The following is a 26,057-nucleotide window of genomic DNA, read 5'->3' as shown; positions in this document are numbered from 1 at the left end:
TTTTAAAGATTTTATTTATTTGACAGACAGAGATCACAAGTAGGTAGAGAGGCAGGCAGAGAGAGAGGAGGAAGCAGGCTCCCCACTGAGCAGAAAGCCTGATGCGGGGCTTGATCCCAAGACTGTGGGATCATGACCTGAGCCAAAGGCAGAGGCTCTAACCCACTGAGCCACCCAGGCACCCCCAAAAAGCTTTTTGAAATAGCTTCTAACATAAAATCAAAAGCCACATAAAAATCTGAATATCTGGCTCTTCCCAGAAAGGTAAGAGATGTGGGAGACCCATATTAACTCCACCATGTTGTCTCCCCACCCCTTAAAAAGGGTAAACTTCCTTGGTAGCTACCAGAGGTGGAATAATGAATGCCACGGCTAGGCAATTCTCTAAAAACTCTGGCTACTCACATAAACCATTCTCCAGACCATGAGCTCTATCCTCTTGATAAGAGGTTCCTGTGTGGTGACAGCCCCAAGGTGAACAGCTCAAGGAAAATAAGGAATTCTTATATTTGTTTGGATTTCCATTATGGGTAATACACAGGTCTGCAGGTCTTGAGAATTTCTTCACTCTTACCTCACTTGGCCATAGTCATCTGGAAAGTTTTTCTCTCTTTTTTAAATATTTTATTTTTAAGTAATTTGTACATCCAACATGGGGCTCAAACTCACAACCTCAAGATCAAGAGTTGCATGTTCTACCAACTGAGCCAGCCAGGCACCCCAATCTGGAAGTTTGTGATATATCTTTAGAACAGCCGAGTTCCCTCTAGTTTACCAGTCTGCTCCAAACCCAGTATTTCCTACTAACAATGGCTCCCAAATGGCCTCTGTAGATCTCAGATTAAGTTATACTTGCCTCACCCTGCAGAGCCACAGCTGATGGAGAACTGTGGTGCTCCTTTGTACCCAGTGGCAGTGCTATAATTTACTAGTCTCCCCAACTCCCTATTACCTCACACCGATTGTTTCTCTGTTCACATACAGAATCCACTGGGCCTCTACCGGCCTCCCAGGTCATATCTCCTTTATGGAACCAGAAAGACAGCTTCTCCTTAGATGGGAAAACCCAGACATCTCTCTAGGAACCAGGGACCTGCCTCCTAATCCAACAGTGCAGACTAGTATCCTCTTTCAGGGTGAGCTCTGGGCCTTCTGGTAACTCTGAAACATAGGCCACTATGTTCACTTTATGAAACCTTCAGTTTTTTCCCTTCTCCTTCACATGCACTGCAAAGTAGGCCAGAACAGAATGTAGAACAACTCCCTATGTTCCTTCTACACCGTGAGGCAGATGGTGTTGCATGCCCTGTCTTAGCCATCCCTCACTCTACCCACTTTTTTCAGCCTACTCCATCAAGCCCCCCAAGAATAAAGATGATGTGAGACGTACCTGGATGGCTCAGTTGGTTAAGCATCTGCCTTCCACTCAGGTCATGATCCTAGGGTCCTGGGATCCAGCCCTACGTTAGGCTCTCTGTTCATTGGGGAGCCTGTTTCTCCCTCTCCCTCTGTCTGCCACACCCCCTGCTTGTGTTCTGTCAAATAAATAAAATCTAAAATAAATAAAGGTGACTTGATCAGGGCATTTGGATAGCTCATATAGTTAAGGACTCTTGATTTCAGCTCAGTTCGTGATCTCAGGGTTGTGATTTTGACCCTGAGTTGGGCTCTACGCTGGGCATGGAGCCTGCTTAGGATTCTCTCTCTTCCTCTGCCCCTTCCATCCCTCTCAAAAAAGAAAAAAAAAAAAAAAAAAGACTTGGTTACTCGGTCTTTATTATCATGCAGAATAGAGAAGACCAAGATAAGCGGTTCCAGGGGAGGGTGATGTGTGGGCTCATTGGACACATAATTGGGGTTACATGCAGACATGACAATATCCATGAGGAATGTGCATCTTTCTGAGAAGTCCAAATTGGACATCCCTCGAGGCCCTTGACCAACATGGGGTTAGTTCACTTCCTAACCATTTCAGAGGCAATGGGAATGAATCCATTACAGTAGGCCCAAGACAATCCTGTTTCCTTCCACGAAAGGGGAAGGGAAGCACAGGGAGCTTTTCTTCCTGCATATGTAGATGACTGCTGCAAATATTTGGATCCAGGCAGGCTGGAAAGGGGTTTATGCTCCAGAGGGTTAGAAGCTCAGTCCTGGGCTTCTCAGAAGGGGCAGAGTACCTTCTGAAGCCTTCTCCACACTAGTGGTACATCCAGGTAACTTCTGTGGGTATTCTGCTGCATGAAGTTTGACTTGGCTGAAGATCGTCTCAGAAGGACCATCTCCATAAGGTTCCTTTCAGGTATGAATCCTTTTATGCTGAGCAAGATTGCAGAGGTGGCTGAAGATTTTCCCACAGTAGCCACATTCATAAGTCCTTTCTCTGGTGTGAACTGTCTGGTGTCGAACAAGTGTAGATCTTTCACTAAAGGCTTTCCGACATTGGCTGCACTCATAGGGCCTTTCTTGTGTGTGAACTCTCTGGTGACGAACCAGGTGAGAGTTATTGCTGAAGGCTCTCCCACATTCACTGCATTCATAAGGCCTTTCTCCAGTGTGAACTCTCCAGTGATAAATGAGGCTGGACTTTCGGCTAAAGAATTTCCCACATTCACTGCACTCATACGGCCTTTCTCCAGTGTGAATTTTCTGATGTTTAATGAGAATGGAGTTCTGGCTAAAGAATTTCCCGCATTCACTGCACTCATAAGGCCTTTCTCATGTGTGAACTCTCCAGTGCTCAATGAGACTAGAACTGTGAGCAAAGGCTTTCCCACATTCACTGCACTCATAAGGCCTTTCCCCAGTGTGAATTCTCCAGTGCTGAATCAGGCTGGAGCTGCGGCTGAAGGCCTTTCTACATTCGCTGCATTCATAAGGCCTTTGCCCAGTATGTACTTTCTGGTGCTGAATGAGGGTGGAACTATTGCTGAAGGTTTTCCCACAGTCGGTGCACTCAAAAGACGGTTCTCCAGTGTGAACTTTCTGATGTCGAAGGAGGTGGGAGCTTTGGTTAAAGTCTCTACCACATTCACTGCACTCAAAAGGCCGTTCTCCAGTGTGAACCTTCTGGTGCTGCGCAAGGTTAGAGTTATTGTTAAAAGCTCTTCCACACTCACTGCACTCATAAGGCCTTTCTCCAGTGTGAACTCTCCAGTGCTGAATGAGGGCAGAGCTGCGGCTGAAGGCTTTACCACATTGATTGCACTCATAAGGTCTCACTTGAGTGTGAACTTTCTGGTGCCGAAGGAAATTGGAGCTTTGGCTGAAGGCTCTTCCACATTTGCTGCACTCAAAAGGTCTTTCTCCAGTGTGAACTTTCTCATGCCGAGTGAGGTGTGACCTGTTATTAAAGGCTTTCCCACATTCACTGCACTCATAAGGCCTTTCTCCTGTGTGAATTCTCTGGTGATGAACAAGTGTGAGTTTGTGGTGGAAGGTTTTCCCAGAATCACCACACTCATAATATTTTACTCCAGTGTGAAATTTCTGGTGTTTCCTCAGTTTAGAAGGGTGACTGAAGGTCTTCCCACATGCTTTACACACATGACATGTTTCCTGATCATGACATTTTTGGTGATTAACAAGGGTTGATTTTCCTCTAAGGGTTGATTTCTCTAAGGAATTTCCAACTGTTGGGCATCTAAATGGTGTCTTTTTAGAGTGAGTTCTCAGGTGGTTGAGGAGAGTGGAGGTCTTCTGAAAGGCTTTTCCACAGTTGCTGCACTTAAAGAGCTTCTGTGTGGTATGGACTTCTGTGAGCTGCTCAAGATTAGAGTTGTGTGAAAAGGTCTCCCTGCACTCTGTGCTCCTTTTTGGCTTCCTGCTGCTGTTAGTGGTTGAGTGCTGGAAGAGGTCATGGCTCTCCAAGTCATCCTTACCACCTTTTCCACAAGTGAAGGGCTTCCCCACAAGTGAAGACAGGTGAACTGTAAGATTTTCCACATGTGAGTCCTTATCCTTGTCCCATTTGAAGGGCTTTTCTCCACTGAGCTCCTGGTGCTGGTGAAGGTTTGCACTGAACGAAAATTCTCTTCCACATGTTCCACATGTATAAAGAGTCTCCTCAGGATATGTTCTTTGATGTTCATCCAGGTGCAAAATGTCTTTCAAGAATGGGCCACACATATCACAGGTGTCAGCCTTCTGGGTAGAAGGATTTGCACTGGGGATCCTGACCTGTGACATCCCTTCTATAGACGTATTCTGCTTGGAATGGGCCCCTTCATCTTCCACTCCATGCCAACAACCTGAAAGCAGAGAAGTTTCTGGAAAATTGAGTGTTCCACTTGGTGGAAAGGGCAACTTCATTAGAACTATGTGGCTGAGATATACAGGAATGGGTCCAAGGGATGTTGACAGGCCAAGGGCCCAGAATAAGAGTGAAGAACCTACTGTGCAAGACAGGACCTAACCAAGCCACAGAATAAAGGAGGCCTTACTAAAGTCAAGGACAAAGAGAAGGACAAATGACGTGTGTGTGAGTGTGTGCGTGCCAGTAAGCGCATGAAAAGTTGCTCAACACCACTGGTCATTAAAGAAATGCATATCAAAACCACTTCACACCCCCTAGGCTATCTATGGGAAAACAGACAAAAAGTGTTGATAAGGAAGTAGAAAAGTTGGAATGCTCATATACTGCTGTAGAGCTATACAACGGTGCTGCCAATTTGGAAAACAGTTTGGCAATCCCATTTCTATTTATCTACCCAAAAGAAATGAAAACATCCTTATGCGAAACCTTGTACTTGAATGTTCATAGCAACATTTTTCTTAACACCTGAAAAGTGGAAACAAAACAAATGCCAACCAACTGACAAGCGAATAAACAAACCATGGTACAGCTCCACAGCAGAATGTTATTTGGCCGTAAGATGGAATGCAGTCCTGACATGTTTTACAGCACGGATTACCTCAAATATATTATGCTAAGTGAACGCCATTCACGGAAAAACATACTGTGTGACTCCGTTTGTATGAAATGTCTAAGTAAGCAAACGTACACAGTCATAAAGTATGTTAGCAGTTGCCTAAGGCTGAGAGAGAATGGCTGAAGGAGGATACGGAAGGAATGTTAATGGGCACATTTTCTCTTTAGGTGATAAAAATGTTCTAAAATTAGTTTATGGTGGTATTTATACAACTGTGCAAATACACTAAAAATCACTGAGCTATACACTTCAAAGTATGAACTGTATGGTATATCTCAATGAAGTTCTTTAAAAAAAAAAAAAAAAAAAGAAATGAGTCTCATGAGGGAAGGAAAAGAATCTAGGTGTCCCGCACAATGGATCCCCCAGCCAGGATTGGTCAAGCTTAGTTGGATCCATCAGGCAGACGACAGGTGCCTGATCCCCAACTTTTGTTCCCACAGGGTCCCTGGGCAAGAGCTATTGGGACTATTCATGAGGCTGTTGAGAGAGACGTGGAGAATGCACACAGCCTAGTCCCAGCACCCACAAGATCTGTAATAGGAAACCTGCAAAGAACCAGTGCCTTGGGTCCAGCTATGGGGTGAACAGAAATCTTTCTGTGAGAAGAAGGCAAAAGGGCAGAAGCTGGTCACCATGCTGGGCCAGGCAGAAAGGCCTTACCAAGTGAGGTCATGAGCTCAAAGTTCTCCAGCATCACGCTGTGGTACAGGTGCCTCTGGCTTACATTAAGAATCCCCCACTCCTCCCTGGAGAAGTACACGGCCACATCTTCAAAGGTCACCGGGCTCTGCAATGACGGGACACCTAAGCCAAGGCACCAATGGATGGGCTGAAAAACAAACGAAATAGTTAAATGGATTCAGGCCCTTGACTTATGACTCAGAGTGCTGCCACACCTACTACTGGCATGTCCTCTTCTTGTGACCCCCTTGGTTCTCTTCCCCACACTCACCTGCAGCTTTTCCTCCTCCTCAGTCCCCCACCTCGGAGGAGATGAGAGGCCCTGACACCACTGGTGTCCCTCTCTCCTTGTAGTCCCACTGGTCATTGTATCCAGGCCAACCCAATCCAGAGGAACACAAGCCAGGTGGGCAGATAGTTGCTGTCTGAGTGCTGGACTGGCCAGGAACCCCTCCCCACGGTAAACAAACTCTTGTGTTGTGTCTCTTGTCTCTCCAGATCACACTTCGCAAGTATAAAAAAATTCACACTCTCTTTTCTCCCTTAAGCCTCTAGTACCAGGGCCCTGGGCACACTGGTTCACATTCCCTTACCTTGTACATGTCATTCTTTGGACTACACGATCATCACTTCTAGCCCTCCTCTCCCCGTCCACACCACAGGCATCTCCCTAAATCCCTATATCCCACTATGCGCACAGCACACCCAACAAAGGCAACCAAGATCCAACACTGACCCTGGCCTGCCTGGATCTCCAAAAAACAGGACTTCCAGAAACAGCCATCACTTCTCGTTAATGCCTCCCCTCCTAGCTGTGTTACTTCAGCCTTCAGTTCCCCAGAACCATGAGTAGATCTTAAACACCCCTGCTCTCTTCCACCTCTATCCTTGTCCCTTCATGCTGTCCCTTCACCTGTCAAAGCTGTTCTCACTCTTCCTAGTAGACAAATCCCAGACCTACTGTCCCCTATCCCTGGCTTAGGGACTCTTAGGTTACACTGACCTTTTCTGCTCCTGATTATTCTCCAGCCAGACACCCCCTCCCCCACCCTCAGACCCCAAGGAGGGTGACCACAAAAACCTGATGAGCTGTAGAGCGATAAACCAGTCCTACCTCAGGTCCCACTGTCATCCTACCTCTGTTACTTTCATGCTTCATGTCTAGTCTCTCATCAGAGGCCTGGTCACCATTCTGGTCAACCCACAGCCACACATCATGTCCACACACAAGTATTCATCCGTTGGATGTCTCCAGCCTGGACTTGATATAAAGCATACATGATACCTTAATTTGGAAGTCTGTCAGATACCTCAAATACAATATGGCCCAAACCCAACTCTTTATCTTCCCTCTGATATCTACTCACTCTAACTTCCACATCTGTCTATCTGGGTCAACCCTCTTATCTCACTGTGTCACATCAGGAAATCTAGTCCACCCTACTTAAAAAGTTCAAGAGCCAACAATTTCTCCTACTTCTACCTTTGGCCTAAAAGCACATACACCTGAACTATTGCAGTCACTCAGTGGAAGACTCAGTGGTCGTCCTACCTCCAACCCCACCTCCACCGCCCCCTGACCAAATCTGTTCTCCATTCAGCATCCAGAGGTAGCTTATTAAAACCCGAGTCAGGGGATCTGGGTGGCTCAGTGGCTGAGTGTCTGCCTTTGGCTCAGGTCATGATCCCAGGGTCTTGGGATTGGGCCCCTTGTTGGGCTCCCTGTTTGGCAGGAAGCCTGCCTCTCCCACTCTCCCTGCTTGTGTTCCCTCTCCCACGGTGTCTCTCTCTGTCAAATAAATAAAATATTAAAAAAAAAAAGACCTGAGTCAGAACACCTCCCTTCTCTGCTCTAAACTTCCCACACTCCCACCACACTCTATAAATAGGGACTTAGCTCTTCAGCTTGCCATTCCAGGCCAACACCTGTCCTCCTGCTCTCTATGTCCACCAGACAAAATACAGACCTGTAGTTCTCTGAACATTTTCATCCTATACTCACCTCCAAGAAATTTGCACATCCTGGTCCCTGTGCCTGGGACACCCTTCCAGACCTTATCCCATAGAATTCCAGAAATGTGAATGTCAGGGGAGGTCATCAAGAAGATGTGACGGCCAGTTGACCCACGCATGAGCTGGACCTGGGCAGTGGAGGCTTGTCATCACCTCTGGTCCTTGGAATGTGTATTCTTACCCCCTCCCAGAAATTCCCTCAGGGACAAAGCCTTGAGATTGCGATGTGGTGCTGAAACCATCTGGGTGGTATCCGTGACTGAACTAAGTTAAGGTCTCTGTATAAACTTATGATTCAGTGGGCTGATGTGGAGGTCTACTCTTCCTGTGGCTGTCCAAGGCAAGCTTGCTGTGTACCTGCCCTTGCTTATTTAACCTGCAACCTACCAATCTGGAGTGACCTGCCTCTTTCTTCACTTTCTCCCTGCCCTCCAACTACAGGCTTGCTGTCAGATTACAGCAGGGAAGCTCTGGAGGAGGTTTCCAACTAACAGTGAACCCCTCCATATAACTTCCGGCCTGGATTTCGGATGCTAGGAGAAGTGTCTCTTTGGCCTCCAGACTCAAGCGTAGGTGAAGAGTCCAGGACACCACTCTTCCCCGTACAGGCGCTACAGGATCAGGCCTGGGATCCCAGCGGGTGAGGGGCTGGGACACCCTCCACTCACGTGACTCGGGTCCATCTGCGACGCTGCTGTCCTGGTCGGTCTGTGGTTTGGGCGGGACGGTGCGAGGCGGCGACAGAGACAAGCAATGAGGGCTAATCCAAAGCTTCAAACCCCCACTGTCCGGGGTGACCGCGGGCTGACGGTCGCACTAAGAGCCTTAGTCTTCCCCAGCATAGCATGCACCCAGGGACCTGGGAACTGCATCCCGGGACCGTGGGACGAAGGCGAAGCATGGGGGTCGTTACCTCCGTTCTGCATCCGGGGAAACCAAGGCTTAGGAAGGAGGAGCCGTTAGCTGAGGGGGAAAAGTGCGTGCAGTGGAGTGGTGACAGTCCCGGCACTTCCCTACCCTCATCTCTGGTCCCTGGGGCCACCTGCCAAGCACCCCACCGGCCGCGAATTGAGGAATGCAGTGGCGACAATGGAAGTCCCGCCCCATCCTCAGCTGCTCACGCAGAAAAGCCCAGACCCTGAGCAAGCAGGGGCTCCAGGCCCGCAGCCCGCTACGACTCTAGGTCCCGGAGCCAGTTACCGCGCCGCTGCGTCGTTGCCGAGGTGATCGGGACCACGCCTGGCTTGTCCCTGCTTCCGCGACGCGAACTACATTACCCAGAAAGCCCCTCACCAAGCGTTCCCTCAGTGTATCCCTGTGCGCGCGCCGTCTGAACTCTGGCCAATGATGGGCTAGGGGCGTTTCCGGCACGGCAGAGGTCTTCCGGTCGCCACTTCCGGGATCCGGCCATTTCTTTGGTCGCTTGCCGTTTTGTCTGGTGTGGCTGAGGGACCTTGCTGCCAGGTTGTGTCCTGTGTCCAAGAGGCTCCCCGGTCCTGCGGGTGTGATGAGTGAGCGTATCGAGCAGTCACGGCTGAAGAATCGTGTCCTGGCCTCCACCCGGCTGGACTCAGTCCCAGTGTCCTAGTCCCCGACTGAACTCCGGGCCTCGACGTTCAGGACGATGGAGCGTTCGCAGGGGCCGGGCCTTCAGCCCAGAACCTAGCGTCGTGAGATACAGAGGACGCAGGCAGAGGGATCTGCATGTGCAACGACTCAGAGGTAAGATCGACCCGAGGACATTCAGGAAAGCTCCGTCTTCCACTGCAAGGAGCCAAGAGCGTGAGAGGAGTGCTAGGAGTCATGGAAATTTTTTAGTAGAAGAGGGATGTCCATGATCTGATGTAGAATTTTGAGAGTATCCCAATGAATACGCAGTAGACATACTAAGTGAGCGCGCTGGTGGGAGACGGGTTGTGGCCAGTCTGAAAACAGGAAGATTAATGAGGATGCTGCCGCAGGATTCGTCGGGACCGTTACGGTGGTGGCCTGTCCGGGGCAGAAGTAGGAGAGGGGAAAGAAGCGATCATATTTCGGTTAGATTTTACAAGACGGAGTTGATGGGTTTTCGTGGTGGATGTGAGGAGTGAATGTAAGTGGCAGATAAAGGACCATCCCAAGGGTTTAGAAGGAATGAGGTACTACTGCTCGTTGAGATGGTCCCAAAGGAGGAGGATGTTTTGGGGAAGGTTAGCAGTTAGATTTTGTAGACGTAGAGTCCGAATTGTCTGGAGACCTCTGGGTGGGGGTGACATATATACTGTGAACACACAGGGAGTTCTGGTTTGGACTCCCATTCCAGGCTGTGGTCCAAGGAAGGGCCTGAGAATGGCATTTTGGAAGGAGAGTCTTGAGTTGTGGTTACAGATGAATGGCTCTGAGGTGAATGTGGGTGTCCAGACGAAGGACCAGTGGCTAGGTGGAGGACATGGGTGCCAAAAAAGAGAAGCGCTGTCCAAAGACCAGTGGATCTGGGGAGAGTGCGCATCCAGGAGGACGGCCAACCCTCAGAGGGTGAGCAGGCATGTCAGGGAACAAGGTTTGAGAGACGTAAGGGGAGGTGGCTGGCAGGACAGACTGGAGCCCCAGGTCCCATGCCCAGGGCTCACAGCCATCTGCTCCCTGGCCTGGTATTGCAGAGTCTGTTGACCTTTAAGGAGAAGGCTACATATCTCTTTTAGAAAAAGTGGGGCTCCTTCATAAGGCACAGTGGGGCTACTACCATGGCATGGTCCTGTCCTCGCCAGGTTAGGCCAGTGCGTTCCCCGTGGGTTGTGCTGCTGGTCCTGATGCTGGCCCGTGTTTGATACCTCTTCTCCCAGACTGCTGCATAAGCAACCTGAACTCTTTGTCTTGGGACCTTTTTATCATGGTTAAGGGTCAAAAATATCACAACCCACATAGGAGATCACATCAAGCTTGGTTATTATCTGGCCAAGAGACCCCATCAGGGCCTGTTGCTTTTCTGTCCCCTCTGTCAGGGAAAAAAAAAACCTCCAGCAAGTTTTCTGCCAGCTGTCCCTTGTCAGTCCCTGTGATGACACGTGAGCATTGACATGGTCATTGATTATGGGGACAATGAGCTTTTCTGCTGAGATATTTTCTGGTTCTTTGTTTCATGAGGTTCCGTTCTCCAGATGCATAGCGATCCTCACCCCTCTTGCTCTGTTATGGGTAAATCCCCTGACATGGGGCTGACCTCTCATAGTGGGATCACTTGATCCCACCTAAGAATGACTGTCTGCACTACCCTAAATGTGGTCACCCAAGTTGAACTTGGCAAGGAGACCTGGACAGGGCAGCTTGAATCATTTCTTTTTTTTTTTTTTTTTAAAGATTTTATTTATTTATCAGAGCGAGAGAGAGGGAGGGAGCGAGCACAGGCAGACAGAATGGCAGGCAGAGGCAGAGGGAGAAGCAGGCTCCCTGCTGAGCAAGGAGCCCGATGTGGGACTCGATCCCAGGACGCTGAGATCATGACCTGAGCCGAAGGCAGCTGCTTAACCAACTGAGCCACCCAGGCGTCCCAGCTTGAATCATTTCTTGATCAGAGAGGCCCATGGAGGACCAGTCCAGGTCAGCACGAAACTGTTGTGGGAGGGACTGTAGCAGTGGGCTCATCTCTCATCTGGTACTTGACCTATGCCCTCTGTTCCCCTGGTCCCAAAGTGAGTAGCCATGCCTCTTTTCTATCATTCTGACCCCTTTCTGACACTCCATTCTACTTTCCCTTGACTCTTGTCCCCTGGCTGATCCCTCTGTGTCCTTTGCCTTACAGCTTTTCTCCTTCTGGAGAAAAGTGGCCTCCCCTTAACATGTCCTGAGCTGATACATCTTTAAGTAGTTCTTGAAAATTTGTTCCTGCATGAGACTGCTTGTTCCCTCAAAGGAAGGTAGATACAGTGGCCGTGGCTGGACCACCCTTACTGCATAGCCCCTGCCTATCGCCAGGCCCTTCCAGCTCAACATTTTGTTGACCCACAGAGAATTAACACTGAAGAGACACCCAGTAAACGTATCAGTCACCAAAAATGTTTCAGAAGGGGAAAAAAAATGCCAAGTATGTCGGGAAGGTGGGAAGGTTATCACCTTTGCCTCCATCCTGAGAAAGCAGGAGTACATTCATATCTTCAAATGTTGTGAGTGTGATAATATGAGAAAACCTCCAGCCAGAGCTCTACTCCTTTTGACCACCAGAATGTTCTCCTTGAGAAAGCCTTTATAAAGACGTGAGTATGGCCCAGGCTTGAGCGAAATTTTCCATTTCCCCCTTGCACTAAAGGACCCATGTGCAGAGAATGTGGGTATCTACGTCCAGAGCTCCATTCTTGTTAGCACCAAGAGATTCATGTCAGAGAACAGTTGTACAAATGCAGTCACTTTCAAGAAAATATTGAACCTGTTTCCCATGATCCTTATTGGAGAAAGGCGTAATGAGTACAGCTGATGTTGGAAAGCCGCCTCTCACAAGATTGAATCCAGTTTTGCAGCAAATTACTGCATTGAGAGTGAGTATAGGGAATAGGAGAGCAAAAAGCTGCAGCTCCTGCCGTGTTCTGCATAGAAATATTAACTGGAGAAAGCTCCTCTGTGTACAACCAGCACGGGAGAGCTGTTGGCCATGGCTCCTGCCCTGTCAACACCAACAACTTCAGTAGAAAAAAGCCATTTGAAAGCAGTGAATGTAGTCTTCCACTGCCCTTTTCTTTTTTTTAAAACATTTTATTTTAAATAATCAACCTATTTTACAAACTTTGTTCAATACAAAAGAATTAATACCTTAGAAAGACCCTACGTAGAACCTTCAGCCACAAGTTGGACCTTGTATAGAAGAACGTTACCTGAAGAGACACTCTGTGACTTCCCTGTGTGTGGGGAAGCCTGTAGGGGCCACACTGGACTTTGAGACCACTTGTTGCACTGCTGGGTGCTGTGGGAAAAGCCCTTCTGTGTTTGATGGTCCCCTCCTGTTGCTCAGCAGAAGCAGTCCCTGTTCCCTGCTTGCCTTCCCCTGGAGAGATGGCGGTGGCCCGGCATCCACTGAAGTGGTATCACGGTACTCACCCGTGACTGAATTTGGCATGGACTCCTGCTCTAAGCAAAGGGCCTGATGGGATAGCTTTTGGAGGGCTTCTGGGTAAATTTCCCATTGTTTATGGACCTTGTGAAGTCTGCCTTTGACATCCCTGATGCCGTCATCGAGCTGCTTCAGGTCCTGCTAACAGTTCTTATGCATTGCTGTCACCAGCTCTGGTACAGGACCTCACACTGCTCTGGGCCATTTGATAATGCATTTATCACTCGTTAATTCACCTCTGATGTTAGACTCCTGTTTAGCAGGAGTGCATAGAGAACATGACAGAGGTGTTCATAGGTTGGTCGTGAGGGCCCCTCACAGAGGGCACAGCAGCAAGGCATGGCTCATCTCGGTCCAGATGTGACCAGTTGGCCTTTGTACCCCATGTTCCCTGGCAAAGAATGAAGCCTGTGCGTTCTGAAGCTTTGTACCTGGAGTTCGCCTAGAAAAGGCAGTGGTTGGTCTGATGGTCTGTGTTTCAGGGACTGTCCTTCCCATCTCAGCAGTGTTGAAAGGAGGCCCCCTGAAGGCCACATCCTAGCAATATATCACCCACTTGTGTTTGTGTGAGAAGGAAATGAGTACTGTTAATGGGTAAAGAACACTGATTGCCACAGATAGGACATGGGGGAGCCTGGCACACCATTTTCATGTCTGGGTCCTTGCAAGATGAAGGTTTGCAGGGTGTCTTAAGGATCTGTGTAGCTCCCAGAGCTGTATGCCTAACCAGTGTTTCATGCTTTCCTGTCATCTTCTAGTGGGCTGGATACTCTGGTTATCACCATGCGGTCAGGAACTCCAGGACTGTGAGAATGAATAGTCCTGATTGCTAAGTGGCTTTATCAAGGGTTAGTTTACATAGTGTAAAACAAACCCGTTGTAAGTGTACTATTAATGACTTTTCGTAAATGTAGAGTTGTACAGACATTATTATCTTACCCATTCCCATTGCCTCAGAAGGTTCCTTTGGACACTTTTATAGCTAAAATCCACTCCCATCCCCAGCCCCTAGCAACCACTAATCTATGTATGTTTCTATACTTTTGCCTTTTCTGGATATTTCATATCAGTGGAATCATGTAATATGTAGTTCTTCATGTCTCGTTTCTGTCACTGAGCATAATGTTCCTGAGGTAATGCATGTTATTCATAAATATCAGAATTTTCTTCCATTTTATTGCTGAATAATATTCCTTTGTATGGATACACCACGGTTTATTTATCCATCATGAACTGACAGATTTTGAATTGTTTCAAGTTCTTGGCTATTATAAATGATGCTAGTAGGCACATTTTGCTTACAAATCTTTGTGGAGACATGTGTTTTCATTTTGCTTGGGTGGATTCTTAGGAGTCAAGGACAGGCTTCCCCAAGATGGGCCACTTAGGCATAAAGATTATTTTGACTTAAAGGTAATCAAGGGGCACCTGGATGGCTCAGTGTGTGACTCTTGATCTCAGCTCAGGTCTTGATCTCTGATTGTGATGCAGTTGGCCTCTGCACTGGGTATAGAGCCTAATTAAAAGAAAAAAAGGAATAATCAGAACTCTGAGTGGCCCAGTTGGGTTGAGCGTCTGCTTTCCGCTAAGGTCATGGCACCCGACCCTGGGATCAAGCCCTGTATCAGGCTCCCTGCTCAGCGGGGAGCCTCTTTCTCTCTCTCCTCCCTGTTCCTACTTTCTCTCAAATAATAAATAAAATCTTAAAAAACAAAAAACAAAACCAGCAGATGCAGGAAAAGCTCTCTGCCTTTCCCACAACTGCCTAATTTACATGGGGAAGGAGAACCTGTAATAGGAAGAGAGTTATGAACAGAGACTCCCCTTTATTTAAGGAATTTATCTGCGTAATAGAGCAACCTTGTGTTTCCAAATCTCTCCTTTCAACTTCTTGCTGAAGGGCTTTCTCCGCTTCGTATCCTTAGACCTCTGCCCTCAGCTCACGTAAGCTTCATGTTGCCTCACTGTCTTCGGAATTTCTTGTCTGTTGATTCCCTGTATGTATGCCCATTAAATTTGATCTTCTCTTGATAATCTGTATCATGTCAGTTTGATTCTAAGTCCAGTTAGAAGGACCATAGGGCGGAGTAAGGTCTTCCTGCCTGACAGTTCCTAGGAGTGGAACTTCTAAGTCCTGTGTTAAGTTCATGTTTATCTCTTCACTGCCAAACTGTTTTCCAAAGTGTCTCTACTGTTTTATATTCCCACCAGCACTGTAGGACTGTTTGTTTTCTCTGCCTTCCTGCCAACACTTAGTGTTGCATCCTGGTGAGGGTGAAATGGTATCTCAATGGATTTTTTAAAATTGTGGTAAAATACACATAAAACTTCTATTTTTAAGTGTATAGTTCAATGTCATTAACTAAATTCACACAGTTGTATAGCTATCCCCCAATACCTCTCTCTAGCTTTTTCGTGTTCCAAAACTAAAACTCTGTACCCATCAAACAATAATATCAAGGGGTTTTTAACTTAAGTTTTCCTAATGAATAATGATGTCAGGCATCTTTTCACGTGCTTTTTAACTATCTGTTTATCTTCTTTGATAAAATGTCCATTCAGATCTTCTGTTCATTTTTACTTGGGTTGTCTTCTTATCATTGAGTTGCACAAATTCTTTATATATTCTGTGTTAAGACTCCGTATTTATTTCCTCTTGGTCTGTGCCTTGTGACGGAAGTTTAAACGGTGGACTGGTCAGCAGAGGAGCGGCTCTCCACAATGACGCAGTGGGCAGGGGCTATTTTCAGTGTGGGGAGATGAGGAGGCTGGTGACATGTGGAATTCTCCTTTTTGGTAACTGCCCACTTGAAAGTAATCTATTGGTCTTAGACCCTACATATATACTTTTCTCTTTTTTTCAAGATTGATTTATTTATCTGAGAGAAAACACACATGCACACGTGAGCCCCCGGGGGGGAGGGGCGAAGGGTGAGGGAAAAGAATCCTGAGCAGAATCCCCCTGAGTGCAAAGCCTCCACGTCGGGCTCAATACCATGACCCTGAGATCATGATCTGAGCTGCAATCGAGAGTGGGATGCTCACCCGACTAAGCGACCCAGGCCTCCCGGGTCTATGGATATTGTGAGGTGGGTCACCCAGTGATCCTGTCTGTGTTCAGCCAGGGCGTCACTACATCCCATCGCTTAGGCCTGTTTGCCTAAAAGCAGCCTCTACATAGAGACTTCATCAAAATGTAAAATACTGCTCTTCAAGGGACACCTGACTGACTCAGTTGGTACAGCAAGTGACTCTTGGATCTCAGGGTTCTGAGTTCAAGCCCCATGTTGGCCTCAGAGCTTACATTAAAGAAAAAATAAAATATCCCTCTTCAAAAGATGTTATTAAGAAAATTAAAACAAGGGGTGCCTGGGTCGCTCAGTGGGTTAAGCCTCTGCCTTCGGCTCAGGTCATGATCTCAGGGTCCTAGGATCGAGCCCCACATCAGGCTCTCTGCTCAGCGGGAAGCCTGCTTCCCCCTCTCTCTCTGCCTGCTGTTCTGCCTACTTGTGATCTCTCTCTGTGTGCCAAATAAATAAATAAAATCTTTAAAAAAAAAAAAAAGAAAATCACTTGAGTAAAGTTATTTTGGTACTCTTAAGTCTGTTCTACAGATCTGTGTGTCTGTCTTTATGCCAGTGCCACACTGTTTAGATTACTATAGCTTTACAGAAATTTTTTAAATTAGGTAAAGTAAATCCGGCTTTGTTCCTGGTCAAAATCATTTTGGCTCTTTTAATTCTTTTGTGAATTTAGGATCAGCTTGTTAGTTTCTACTGAAGATGTCAGCTGTGGTGTTTTGTTTTTTTTTTTTTAAGATTTTATTTACTTATTTGACAGAGAGAGATCACAAGTAGGTAGAGAAGCAGGCAGAGAGAGAGAGAGGAGGAAGCAGGCTCCCTGCTGAGCAGAGAGCCCGATGCGGGACTCGATCCCAGGACCCTGAGATCATGACCCGAGCCGAAGGCAGCGGCTTAACCCACTGAGCCACCCAGGCGCCCCTTTTTTTTTTTTTTTTAAAGATTTTATTTATTCATTTGACAGAGAGATCACAAGTAGGCAGAGAGGCAGGCAGAGAGAGAGGAAGGGAAGCAGGCCCCCTGCTGAGCAGAGAGCCCGATGCAGGACTCGATCCCAGGACCCTGAGATCGCGACCTGAGCCAAAGGCAGCGGCTTAACCCACTGAGCCACCCAGGTGCTCCTCAGCTGTGGTCTTTTGTGTTTGTTTTTTTTTTTAAGATTTTATTTATTTATTTGACAGAGAGAAATCACAAGTAGATGGAGAGGCAAGCAGAGAGAGAGAGAGGGAAGCAGGAACTAGTGTTGAAAAATTTTTAAAAAGTATATTCTTGTACTGTGGTAGGCAGAATCTACTGACCCCAAAGATGTCCACTAACCTGTCTGCAAATGGGATTCCCTCAGGCCTCAGTGCTAGTGACAGGAGTGCCAAAGAGGGTGGAAAGCTGGTAACACTAGGGCTCCAAATCGCCAGAGGGGACAAGTACCTGCCCACCTCTAAAATCCTGCATTTTAGGATATGTGAACTATGCAGGGATTGTGCTAGTTTCATATTGATGCTGTAATAAATTACCATAAACCAACCGACTGGCTTAAAACGACACAAGTTTACTCTTCCAATTCATTCATTCTTTCTTTCTTTCTTTTTTTCTCTTCCAATTCTGGAGGCCAGATGAAATTAATTTAGATGGGCAAAAATCAAGGTGTTATCATAGCTAGTTTCTTCTGAGGCTCTAGGAGAAAATCTGTTCATTACCTTTTCCAGCTTGTTGAGGGAGCCTTCATTCCTTGGCGCTTGACTTCCTTTCCTCCCGTCACTCCAACTTCTTGCTTCTGTTGCTGCATCTCCTACCTCCTCTTTTGACTTTCTTTTTTCACAAAAATGTGTTTTTTCACTGACACTTAATTTTCAGATAGCAGAGGAATCTAAAACAGTTTTTTTTTGGGGGGGGAGTAATTTCAGATTATAATTACTACTACACTAAAAATTGTGGTTAAATACGAAGTAGTGTATTTAAAACACAGTAGTTTTCATTTAAACCATTTTTAAGTGTACAGTCCCATGACATTAATTGTATTCATAATATTGTAAACCCATCACCACTACCTATTTCTAAAAGTTTTCCATCACCCAAGCAGCAACTTTGCCCATTAAACAATAACTCCCTGTTCCTCCTTACCCTGGCCCCTGTCAACTTCTTCTTTATTTTTAATTTTTTTTAATCTTTTAAAAATTATTTATTTATCTTTAAATTTCTTTTCAGTGTTCCAAAATTCATTGTTTTTTTTTTTAAGATTTTATTTATTTATTTGACAGAGAGAAATCACAAGTAGATGGAGAGGCAAGCAGAGAGAGAGAGAGGGAAGCAGGCTCCCTGCTGAGCAGAGAGCCCGATGCGGCACTTGATCCCAGGACCCTGAGATCATGACCTGAGCCGAAGGCAGCGGCTTAACCCACTGAGCCACCCAGGCGCCCCCCAGAATTCATTGTTTATGCACTACACCCAGTACTCCATGCACCCTGTTAACTTCTTTTTTTTTTTTTAAGATTGTATTTATTTATTTACTTGACAGAGAGCACAAGCAGGCAGAGAGACAGGCAGAGGCAGAGAGAGAAGCAGGCTCCCCACTGAGCAAAGAGCCCGATGCGGGGGCCGATCCCAGGACACTGAGACCATGACCCGAGCCGAAGGCCGCAGCTTAACCCACTGAGTCACCCAGGTGCCCCCACCCTGTTAACTTCTAATCTACTTTCTACCCCTACGAATTTGCCTATTCTAGTGATTTCATTTAACTACTCTTGTCCTTTTGTGTCTGGATAATTTCACTTAGCATAATGTTTTCAAGGTTTATCCATGTTGTAACACTTACCAGTACATCATTCTTTTTGATAGGTGAACAATATCTCATTGTATGACAAGACACATTTTGTCCTTTCATCTGCTCAGGGACTCTTGGGTTGTTTCTACCTTTTTAGCCATTATGATTAATGAGCAATGAACACTGGCATAAAAGTATCTGTTTGAGTCCCTGTTTTCAAATCTTTGGGTATATACCTAGGAGTGAAACTGCTGGGTGATAACAGTAATTCCATCTTTAACTTATTGAGAAACTGCTGAACTCTTCTCCATAATGGCTACACTGCTTTACAGTCTATCCAGCAACATATGAGGGTCCATTTTTCCACATCTGAACCATTCTTTTTCTTTTTTTTTTTTTCATGATAGCAATCCTAGTAGGTTTGAAATGGTGTCTTTTGATTTGCATTCCTCTAAAGACTAATGAGCATCTTTTCATGTGCTTATTGGCCATGTGAATATCTTGTTTAGAGAAATATCTGTTCAAGTCTTTTGTCCATTTTTTAATTGGGTTCTTTTGTATTAAATTCTTTATGTATTCTGGATATTAAACTTTATCAAATAAGTGATTTGCAAGTATTTTCTCCCATTCTTGGGTAGGTTTTTTACTATGCTTGTAATGAATACCTTTTGATGTACAAACATTTTAAATTTTGATGAAGTCCAGTTTATCTTTTTTAAAATTTATTTTAATTTTTTTAAGAGAGGAAGTGGGGGCACCTGGGTGGCTCAGTCAGTTGAGCCTCTGTCTTCGGCTCGAGTCACGATCTCGGGGTCCTGGGATCGAGCCCCACATCGGGCTCTCTGCTCGGCGGTGAGCCTGCTTCCTCCTCTCTCTGCCTGCCTCTGCCTACTTGTGATCTCGCTCTCTCTCTTTCTCAAATGAATAAATAAAGTCTTAAAAAAAAAGAGAGAGAGAGGAAGGGGGAAGGACAGAGGGAGAAAGAGAGAGAGTCTTTTTTTTAAAATTTTTTTTGAAGATTTTATTTATTTATTTGCAAGAGAGAGAGAGAGAGAATGAGAGGAATGAGAAAGAAAGAGAGCATGAGAAGGAAGAGGTCAGAAGGAGAAGTAGACTCCCTGCCAAGTCGGGAGCCTAATGTGGGACTCGATCCCAGGACTCCATGATCATGACCTGAGCCGAAGGTAGTTGCCTAACCAATGGAGCCACCCAGGCGGAGAGAGAGAGTCTTAATCTGACTTCACACTCAGTACAGAGCTTGACTCAGGAGTTGATCTCACAACCCTGAGATCATGACCTATGCCAGATTCAAGAGTCAGACACTTAACCAACTGAGTCACCCAGGTGCCCCCAGTTTATTTTTTATTTTGTTACTTAAGCTGTTGGTGTCACAAATTCAAGATCATTGGGGCGCCTGGGTGGCTCAGTGGGTTAAAGCCTCTGCCTTCGGCTCAGGTCATGATCCCAAGGTCCTGGGATCGAGCCCCACATCGGGCTCTCTGCTCAGCAGGGAACCTGCTTCCTCCTCTCTCTCTGCCTGCCCTCTCCCCCCCTTGTGATCTCTGGCTGTCAAATAAATAAATAAAATCTTAAAAAAAAAATTCAAAGTCATTATCAAAGGTCATTGAGATCCATCCTTATGTTGTCTTCTAAGAATTTTATGGTTTTTAGCTCTTTTATTTATGCTGTTGATTCATTTTGAGTTAATTTTTTGTATATGGTATGAGTTTAGGGTATACCTTCATTCTTTTGTATGAGGATACCCAGTTGTCTCAGCACCATCTTTTGAAGATTCAATACCAATCGAATGGAATTGACACCCTTGTAAAATATCAATTAACCATAGTTATATAGGCCTATTTCTGGACTTTCAAGTCTCTTCCATTGGTGCATATGTCTGTCCACTAGTGTATATGCCACTATCAAACCGTTTTGATTATTACAGCTTTGTTGTAAGTTTTAAAATCAGAAAGTGTGAGCACTCCAACTTTGTTCTTTTTCAGGTTTGTTTCAGCTGTTTGGGGTACTTTGTAGTTTCATATGAATTTGAAGATCAGCTTTTTCAATTCTGCATAAGAGGGATATTGGAATTTTGAAGGGAATTGCATTGAATCTGTAGTTTTGGGTAGCATTGACATTTTAACAACGTTAAGTCTTCCTGTCCACTAATATGGGATGACTTTCCACTTATTTAGATATTTTTAATTTCCTTCAATGATGTTTTCTAGATTTCAGTGCACAGTGTTTCACCTCAGTGTATTTTTTTTAAAGATTTTAAACTTTTTTTTATTCATTTGACAGACAGAGATCACAAGTAGGCAGAGAGGCAGGCAGAGAGAGAGGAAGGGAAGCAGGCTCCCTGCGAGCAGAGAGTCCAATGCGGGGCTCGATCCCAGGACCCTGAGATTATGACCTGAGCTGAAGGCAGAGGCTTTAACCCATGCCTCAGTGTATTATTATAGTTACTGTATCCTTTTAGATCCTATTGTAAATATAGCTTCCTTAATTTCCTTTTTAGATTGTATATTGCTGGTATATAGGAACACTTGGATTTTTTTTTTTTAAGATTTTATTTATTTATTTGTCAGAGAGAGAGGGAGAGAGAGCGAGCACAGGCAGACAGAGAGGCAGGCAGAGGCAGAGGGAGAAGCAGGCTCCTTGCCGAGCAAGGAGCCCGATGTGGGACTCGATCCCAGGACACCGGGATCATGACCCGAGCCGAAGGCAGCCGCTTAACCAGGTGTTAATCCTGTACCCTGCAACTTTGCTAAATTTGTTTATTAGCTCCAGTAGCTTTCCTATGGATTCTTTGGAATTTTCATATCATCTATGTATAGAGATACTTTTGCTTCCTCCTTTCCAATCAGGATGCCTTTATTCTGTTTCTTACTTAATTTCTCTGGCAAGATAATTGGCAGCATCAAGTGGCAGTGATGCAAGTGAGCATTGTTGTTTTATTCCTGATTTCAGTGTGCAAGCTTTCTGTCTTCCACCTTTAAGTATGTTAGCTGGAGATTTTTCACAAATGCCCTTTATCATGTTGAAGAAATTTCCTTATATTGCTAGTTTTCTTGAGAGTTTTTGTCATGAAAAGGTGTTTGATTTCCTTTGACCTTGTTTCTCCCTTGTGATTCCATTTAGGGCCCACTTGAATAGTCCAGGATAATGCTTGTGATTCCATTTAGGGCCCACTTGAATAGTCCAGGATAATCTCTCCATTCCAAGATCTTTAACCTAATCATACCTGTGACGTCTTTTTTTTTTTTTTTTTTTTTCCCTGTGACATATCTCTTTCCACATAAAGTAACATACTCACAGGTTCAGGGATTAAGGTGTGAACATCTTGGGAAGTTAGGGGGCATGATGATGCTGACCAGGATGGAGAAGCTGAATTGAAGGATCTGAAAGCAACAGTGGGAAAGAAGGGGTCAGATGTGGAGGCTCAACTGGAAGAGGCTGGGAGACAGCCAATGCCCAGGAGTCACATGAGAGGAAGTTTGGGTCTAGAGAACCATAGGAATGAGATTCAGCCACTGGACTTAGAGGCACTAGTTAAGCACCAGCCTCATTCAGCAATAGTCCAGGCTTGTAATGATGCCCTAGACTGGTGAAGTGGCCCTGGATCAGACTTAGGAGATGGTGGTCCCAAGGAGGACAGATGGTGAGAGCATGTTACAGGGAGGGGTCCCGGGAGGTTCTGCACACTACAAGGCTCCACACTGGGACTGCAGTCCTTGTAGGCATGCTGGTATAGATGATGGTTCAGTCTCCTGCAAGTGTGGGGTCAGGATGTACTATCCACCATGATAGTGGAGCTACTGGGACTGGAAGGATTGTCCTGCGGTGGAACAGGTAGGACAAGCCTGGTTAGAGGTTAAGAAAAGCAAAAGCAGAGGTGTAAGAGAGCCAGAGGTATTTGGGAATCCATGTGTTTGTAGCTGGGAGATGGAGCAGAGGACAGTGACAGGTGGGGAAGGCTTGAACAAAGGACCAGGGGCATTCCCTAGCCCTGAGTGACATTGGAGGTTTTGTTGCAAGACCAGCTGGGAATTGGATCCTGGTTATCATTTCCAGGCTCACTGGCTGCCATGTGCGGAGCAGCCTGGGGAGAGTTGAGAGGGCTCATCCAAGGACAGCAGAAAGAAGAGGACCTAGAGGTGTGGGAAAGGAGTTGTCGCAAATGGATGAATCTGTCATGAGTCAGGCAGGACGGGGTACAAGGGCTTGGTGCTGGGGCCCTAGGGGAAAGTTTGAACCTGGTCACATTGTGGGGAGTGTCCACATTGTGGGGAGGAACCACTTGGAAGTAGGGCATACACAGACTGGATGATATCCACTTCCCCTCCTACTTTATGACACAGTGGCTGCAATGCGGTGGCCAGTGGGTCTTGGGAGAAGGAGAAGGCCCTGATGTTGGTAGACTAGCATCCCCTGTGACATAGAGGCCTGAAGAAGAGGGTAAGCTGGAGGAGTTAGTGTGTCGGGGAGGTGTTAGAGGAGAGAGAGCGAGGTGCCCTGGGTTCTAGGCCTGGGGCTCGAAGATACCCACTCATGTGCGCTGTAGGATCGTCAGCCGTCTTCCTCACTGCAGGGCCTGGTGACCTTCAAGGATGTGGCCATGGACCTCTCTTGGGAGGAGTGGAGACTCTCTTCACTGGCTCAGAGGATTCTGTGCCAGGTCGTGATGTTGGATGACTTCATGTTCACCGCCTTCCTGAGGGATCTCCTGCGTCTCTTTTTTATGTGTTCCTTTTCAGAGTTGTTGGCATTCAGGTTGGGCAATGGGTACTCCCTTGGGCTCTTCCTGAGCCACTCCACCTTTGCTGCCCTAGGCTTGGGGCCTGGGGAGAAGGGTCAAGGTTCTCTCCCTCTTTCCAGCAACCTTTTTGGGTTTGCCTCCATAACAGGGTCTCTCTGTGCCATGGATTCTGCTTTCTTTCTCCAGCAGATACTTCCTTAAAACTGCCAATGCCAGTCCCTGGGGGTCCTGTTGTCATTGCTTACAAGGGACAGATTGAACAAAAGGCCAGGGGCACCCCCTGGCTATTCCTGAAAAACCCCTCTCAAAGTTTCATTTTGTGACATCCTTCCTCCTTCTTCCTCACTAATGTTAAAGAGGAAGCAAGCTTCTTAACTTCTGCAGAAAGGTCACACAGTCAGGGCAGGCCCCTTACCTACCCTGTCCTCCACAGGACTTGTGGCCACTCCATCCCACAAAGTGATTTTGCCAGAGCATGGCAAAGAGTGCTAGTTATCTAGCCGGGAAGTTGCAATTCTAGCTATTACAAGAATGTTCCAAGAGAGGTGGGCCTTGCTGAGTGAAATCTGGGACTGGGCTGAGGCCTGGTCTAGGTTGAATTATACCTGGCCGTGGTCCTGAACCACATCACTGTCCTGTTGCCAAAGTCATCGTGCCAACCTCAGTCCAACTTTTTACACCTTTCTGAACATTCTGTCCTCCTGCCTCGTCCTTCTGATGTCTGGTTCCTACCTCTCCGACCTCCAGTTTCATCTTATAACTGCTCTCCCTATCCCGGCTCCTCTGGCACCAGCTTCTGTTTAGCTGTTAAGGTGTGTTCATGCACTGGTAAAGAATCTTCAGAAGCCCGATCCTAAGAGGTGGCGGATGTTACATCGTGTCTGGGCATTTTCTGCGCAGTGTCTGCCTGTCCCAGCATTCCTACTGAGCTGTGTTCATGGAGGCCGAGCAGCAGATCCTGCCATCTACATTGAATCTTTGACTCTGTTGAGATACTTCGCACTGGATCTGCTCTTTGCCCCTGATCCCAGCCCCCTTAGTTTCTTATGAACACAGGGAATCAGCTCTTAGCTTATTAGACACCATATAATGATGGATCCATCCTCACCCACCTACCACGGCCTATGGAAAGGGCATTTCCCGATTTTCAGGTGATTCATGTGGAAGAGAAGATGAGGCACTGTTGGAATAAGATGTTTTTAGAAAAATCGCATCACAGGTCTGAACTCCCAGTGCTGGTCCTTCTAGCCGGACAGTCCACCCCTGTAACCCAGGTGGTTAAGTCTTCAGAGACTTTATCCCTGGAGAAGCATGGGACAGACCCTGTGCAGAAACTGCACATGAGGAGAGAATTCTGGTTCCACTGAAACCTTCATCTGAGACAGTTGACTTCGATATGGAGAGAGACCTCTCACCTGTGATGAGCACATACTACAGGAAAGCTATGCACATGTAAGGATGTCCTAGACAGCCATGACCTAACACCCAGCCACCCACCGTGATAGGCAGCCGTGAAGGAACACCAAGTTCAGGAAGGCCTTCCTCCCCAGCCCCAATATTGGGCAGTTCCCAATGCCCACACTGCAGAGAAGCCCTTCAAATGCAGCAGCTGGGGGTCAGCCTTCCTGAAGAGTGCCACTCTCCTTAGCCACCTGACTCACCCTGAAGAGAGACTACACAGATGCCCAACAAATAGAAGTGTCTACAAGGAGAAATCAGTGCTTGTTGGTCACCTTGAGATCGTGGCCAGAGCTGGTCTCAAGAGTTGGATGCTTAATGGACGGAGCCACCCAGGCGCCCCAAATGCTCCTAATTCTTTTTTTTTTTTTTTAAGATTTTTATTTATTTATTTGACAGAGATCACAAGCAGGCAGACAGGCAGAGAGAGAGAGGAGGAAGCAGACTCCCTGCCGAGCAGAGAGCCTGATGCGGGGCTCGATCCCAGGACCCTGAGACCATGACCTGAGAGAAGGCAGAGACTTTAACCCACTGAGCCACCCAGGTGCCCCAAATGCTCCTAATTCTTAAAAGTAATCTCTACACCCAGCGTGGGGCTCAAATTCACAACCTGGAGATCAAGATTCAGATGCTCTACTGTCTAAGCCAGCCTGATGCCCCAAAATACTCTTTTAAATGTATAGGTGAGTTTTACAAATGCATACACATATGAAATGGCCACACTTAAAATACTGAATGTCCTCATCACATCTAAAGTTTACTTTTGTTAACTTCCAACTCCATCTCCTCCAACCCATGTGTCAGGCCACTACTGAGGACTTGCTTTCTGCCACTATCGGTTAAGGTTGTCTTTTCTAGCACGTCATATGAAGGGGATAATCTGTACTGTATGGACTGTTTTGTGTGTTCTTTCACTCACCAGAATTTTGGGAGATGGATCCGTGTTGTAACATACCATTGTGTCATCCCTTACTGAGTTGTACCTCATTGTAGGAGATACTACTGTAGTACTACGTGTTTATTCCACTCACCAGTTGTTATCCATCAGAGCTGTCTCCAACTTTTGGCTGTTATGGATAAAGGTGCTTTGAATATTTATGTACCAGGATTTTTAAAAGAAAATTTTAAAAAGATTCTTTTTTTTTTTAAGATTTTATTTATTTATTTGACAGACAGAGATCACAAGTAGGCAGAGAGAGAGAGAGAGAGGGAAGCAGGCTCCCTGCTGAGCAGAGAGCCCGATGTGGGACTCGATCCCAGGACTCTGAGATCATGACCTGAGCTGAAGGCAGTGGCTTAA

At 46.4% G+C, this 26,057-nt stretch overlaps 2 protein-coding genes across 3 annotated transcripts in view; one reads left to right on the top strand and one right to left on the bottom strand.

Moving 5' to 3' along the window:
* Positions 1–1,759: 1,759 nt before the first annotated feature.
* ZNF132 (zinc finger protein 132) lies at positions 1,760–8,888 on the bottom strand. The gene is given in 3 exon segments (XM_044257430.1): positions 1,760–4,247; positions 5,592–5,760; positions 8,294–8,888. Coding segments are annotated over 3 exon segments (2,136 nt in total). The 5' UTR covers positions 8,309–8,888; the 3' UTR covers positions 1,760–2,295.
* Positions 8,889–9,021: 133 nt separating this feature from the next.
* LOC122912098 (zinc finger protein 324A-like) overlaps positions 9,022–26,057 on the top strand; it is a 29,073-nt gene continuing 12,037 nt past the window's right edge. For both annotated transcript variants that reach the window (XR_006385537.1, XM_044257451.1), the window contains exon 1: positions 9,022–9,347. Coding sequence is in view for 1 of the 2 variants with exons in the window: in XM_044257451.1 (XP_044113386.1) it covers positions 9,330–9,347 (18 nt within the window). In the remaining variant the exon portion in view is untranslated. The remainder of the gene's footprint in view (positions 9,348–26,057) is intronic.

This window comes from Neovison vison, chromosome 7 (assembly GCF_020171115.1).
Source record: "Neovison vison isolate M4711 chromosome 7, ASM_NN_V1, whole genome shotgun sequence".
Classification (NCBI taxonomy): Eukaryota; Metazoa; Chordata; class Mammalia; order Carnivora; family Mustelidae; genus Neogale; species Neogale vison.
Note: the sequence above shows the minus strand (reverse complement) of the source record. Positions and strands in the feature narration are given on the sequence as shown.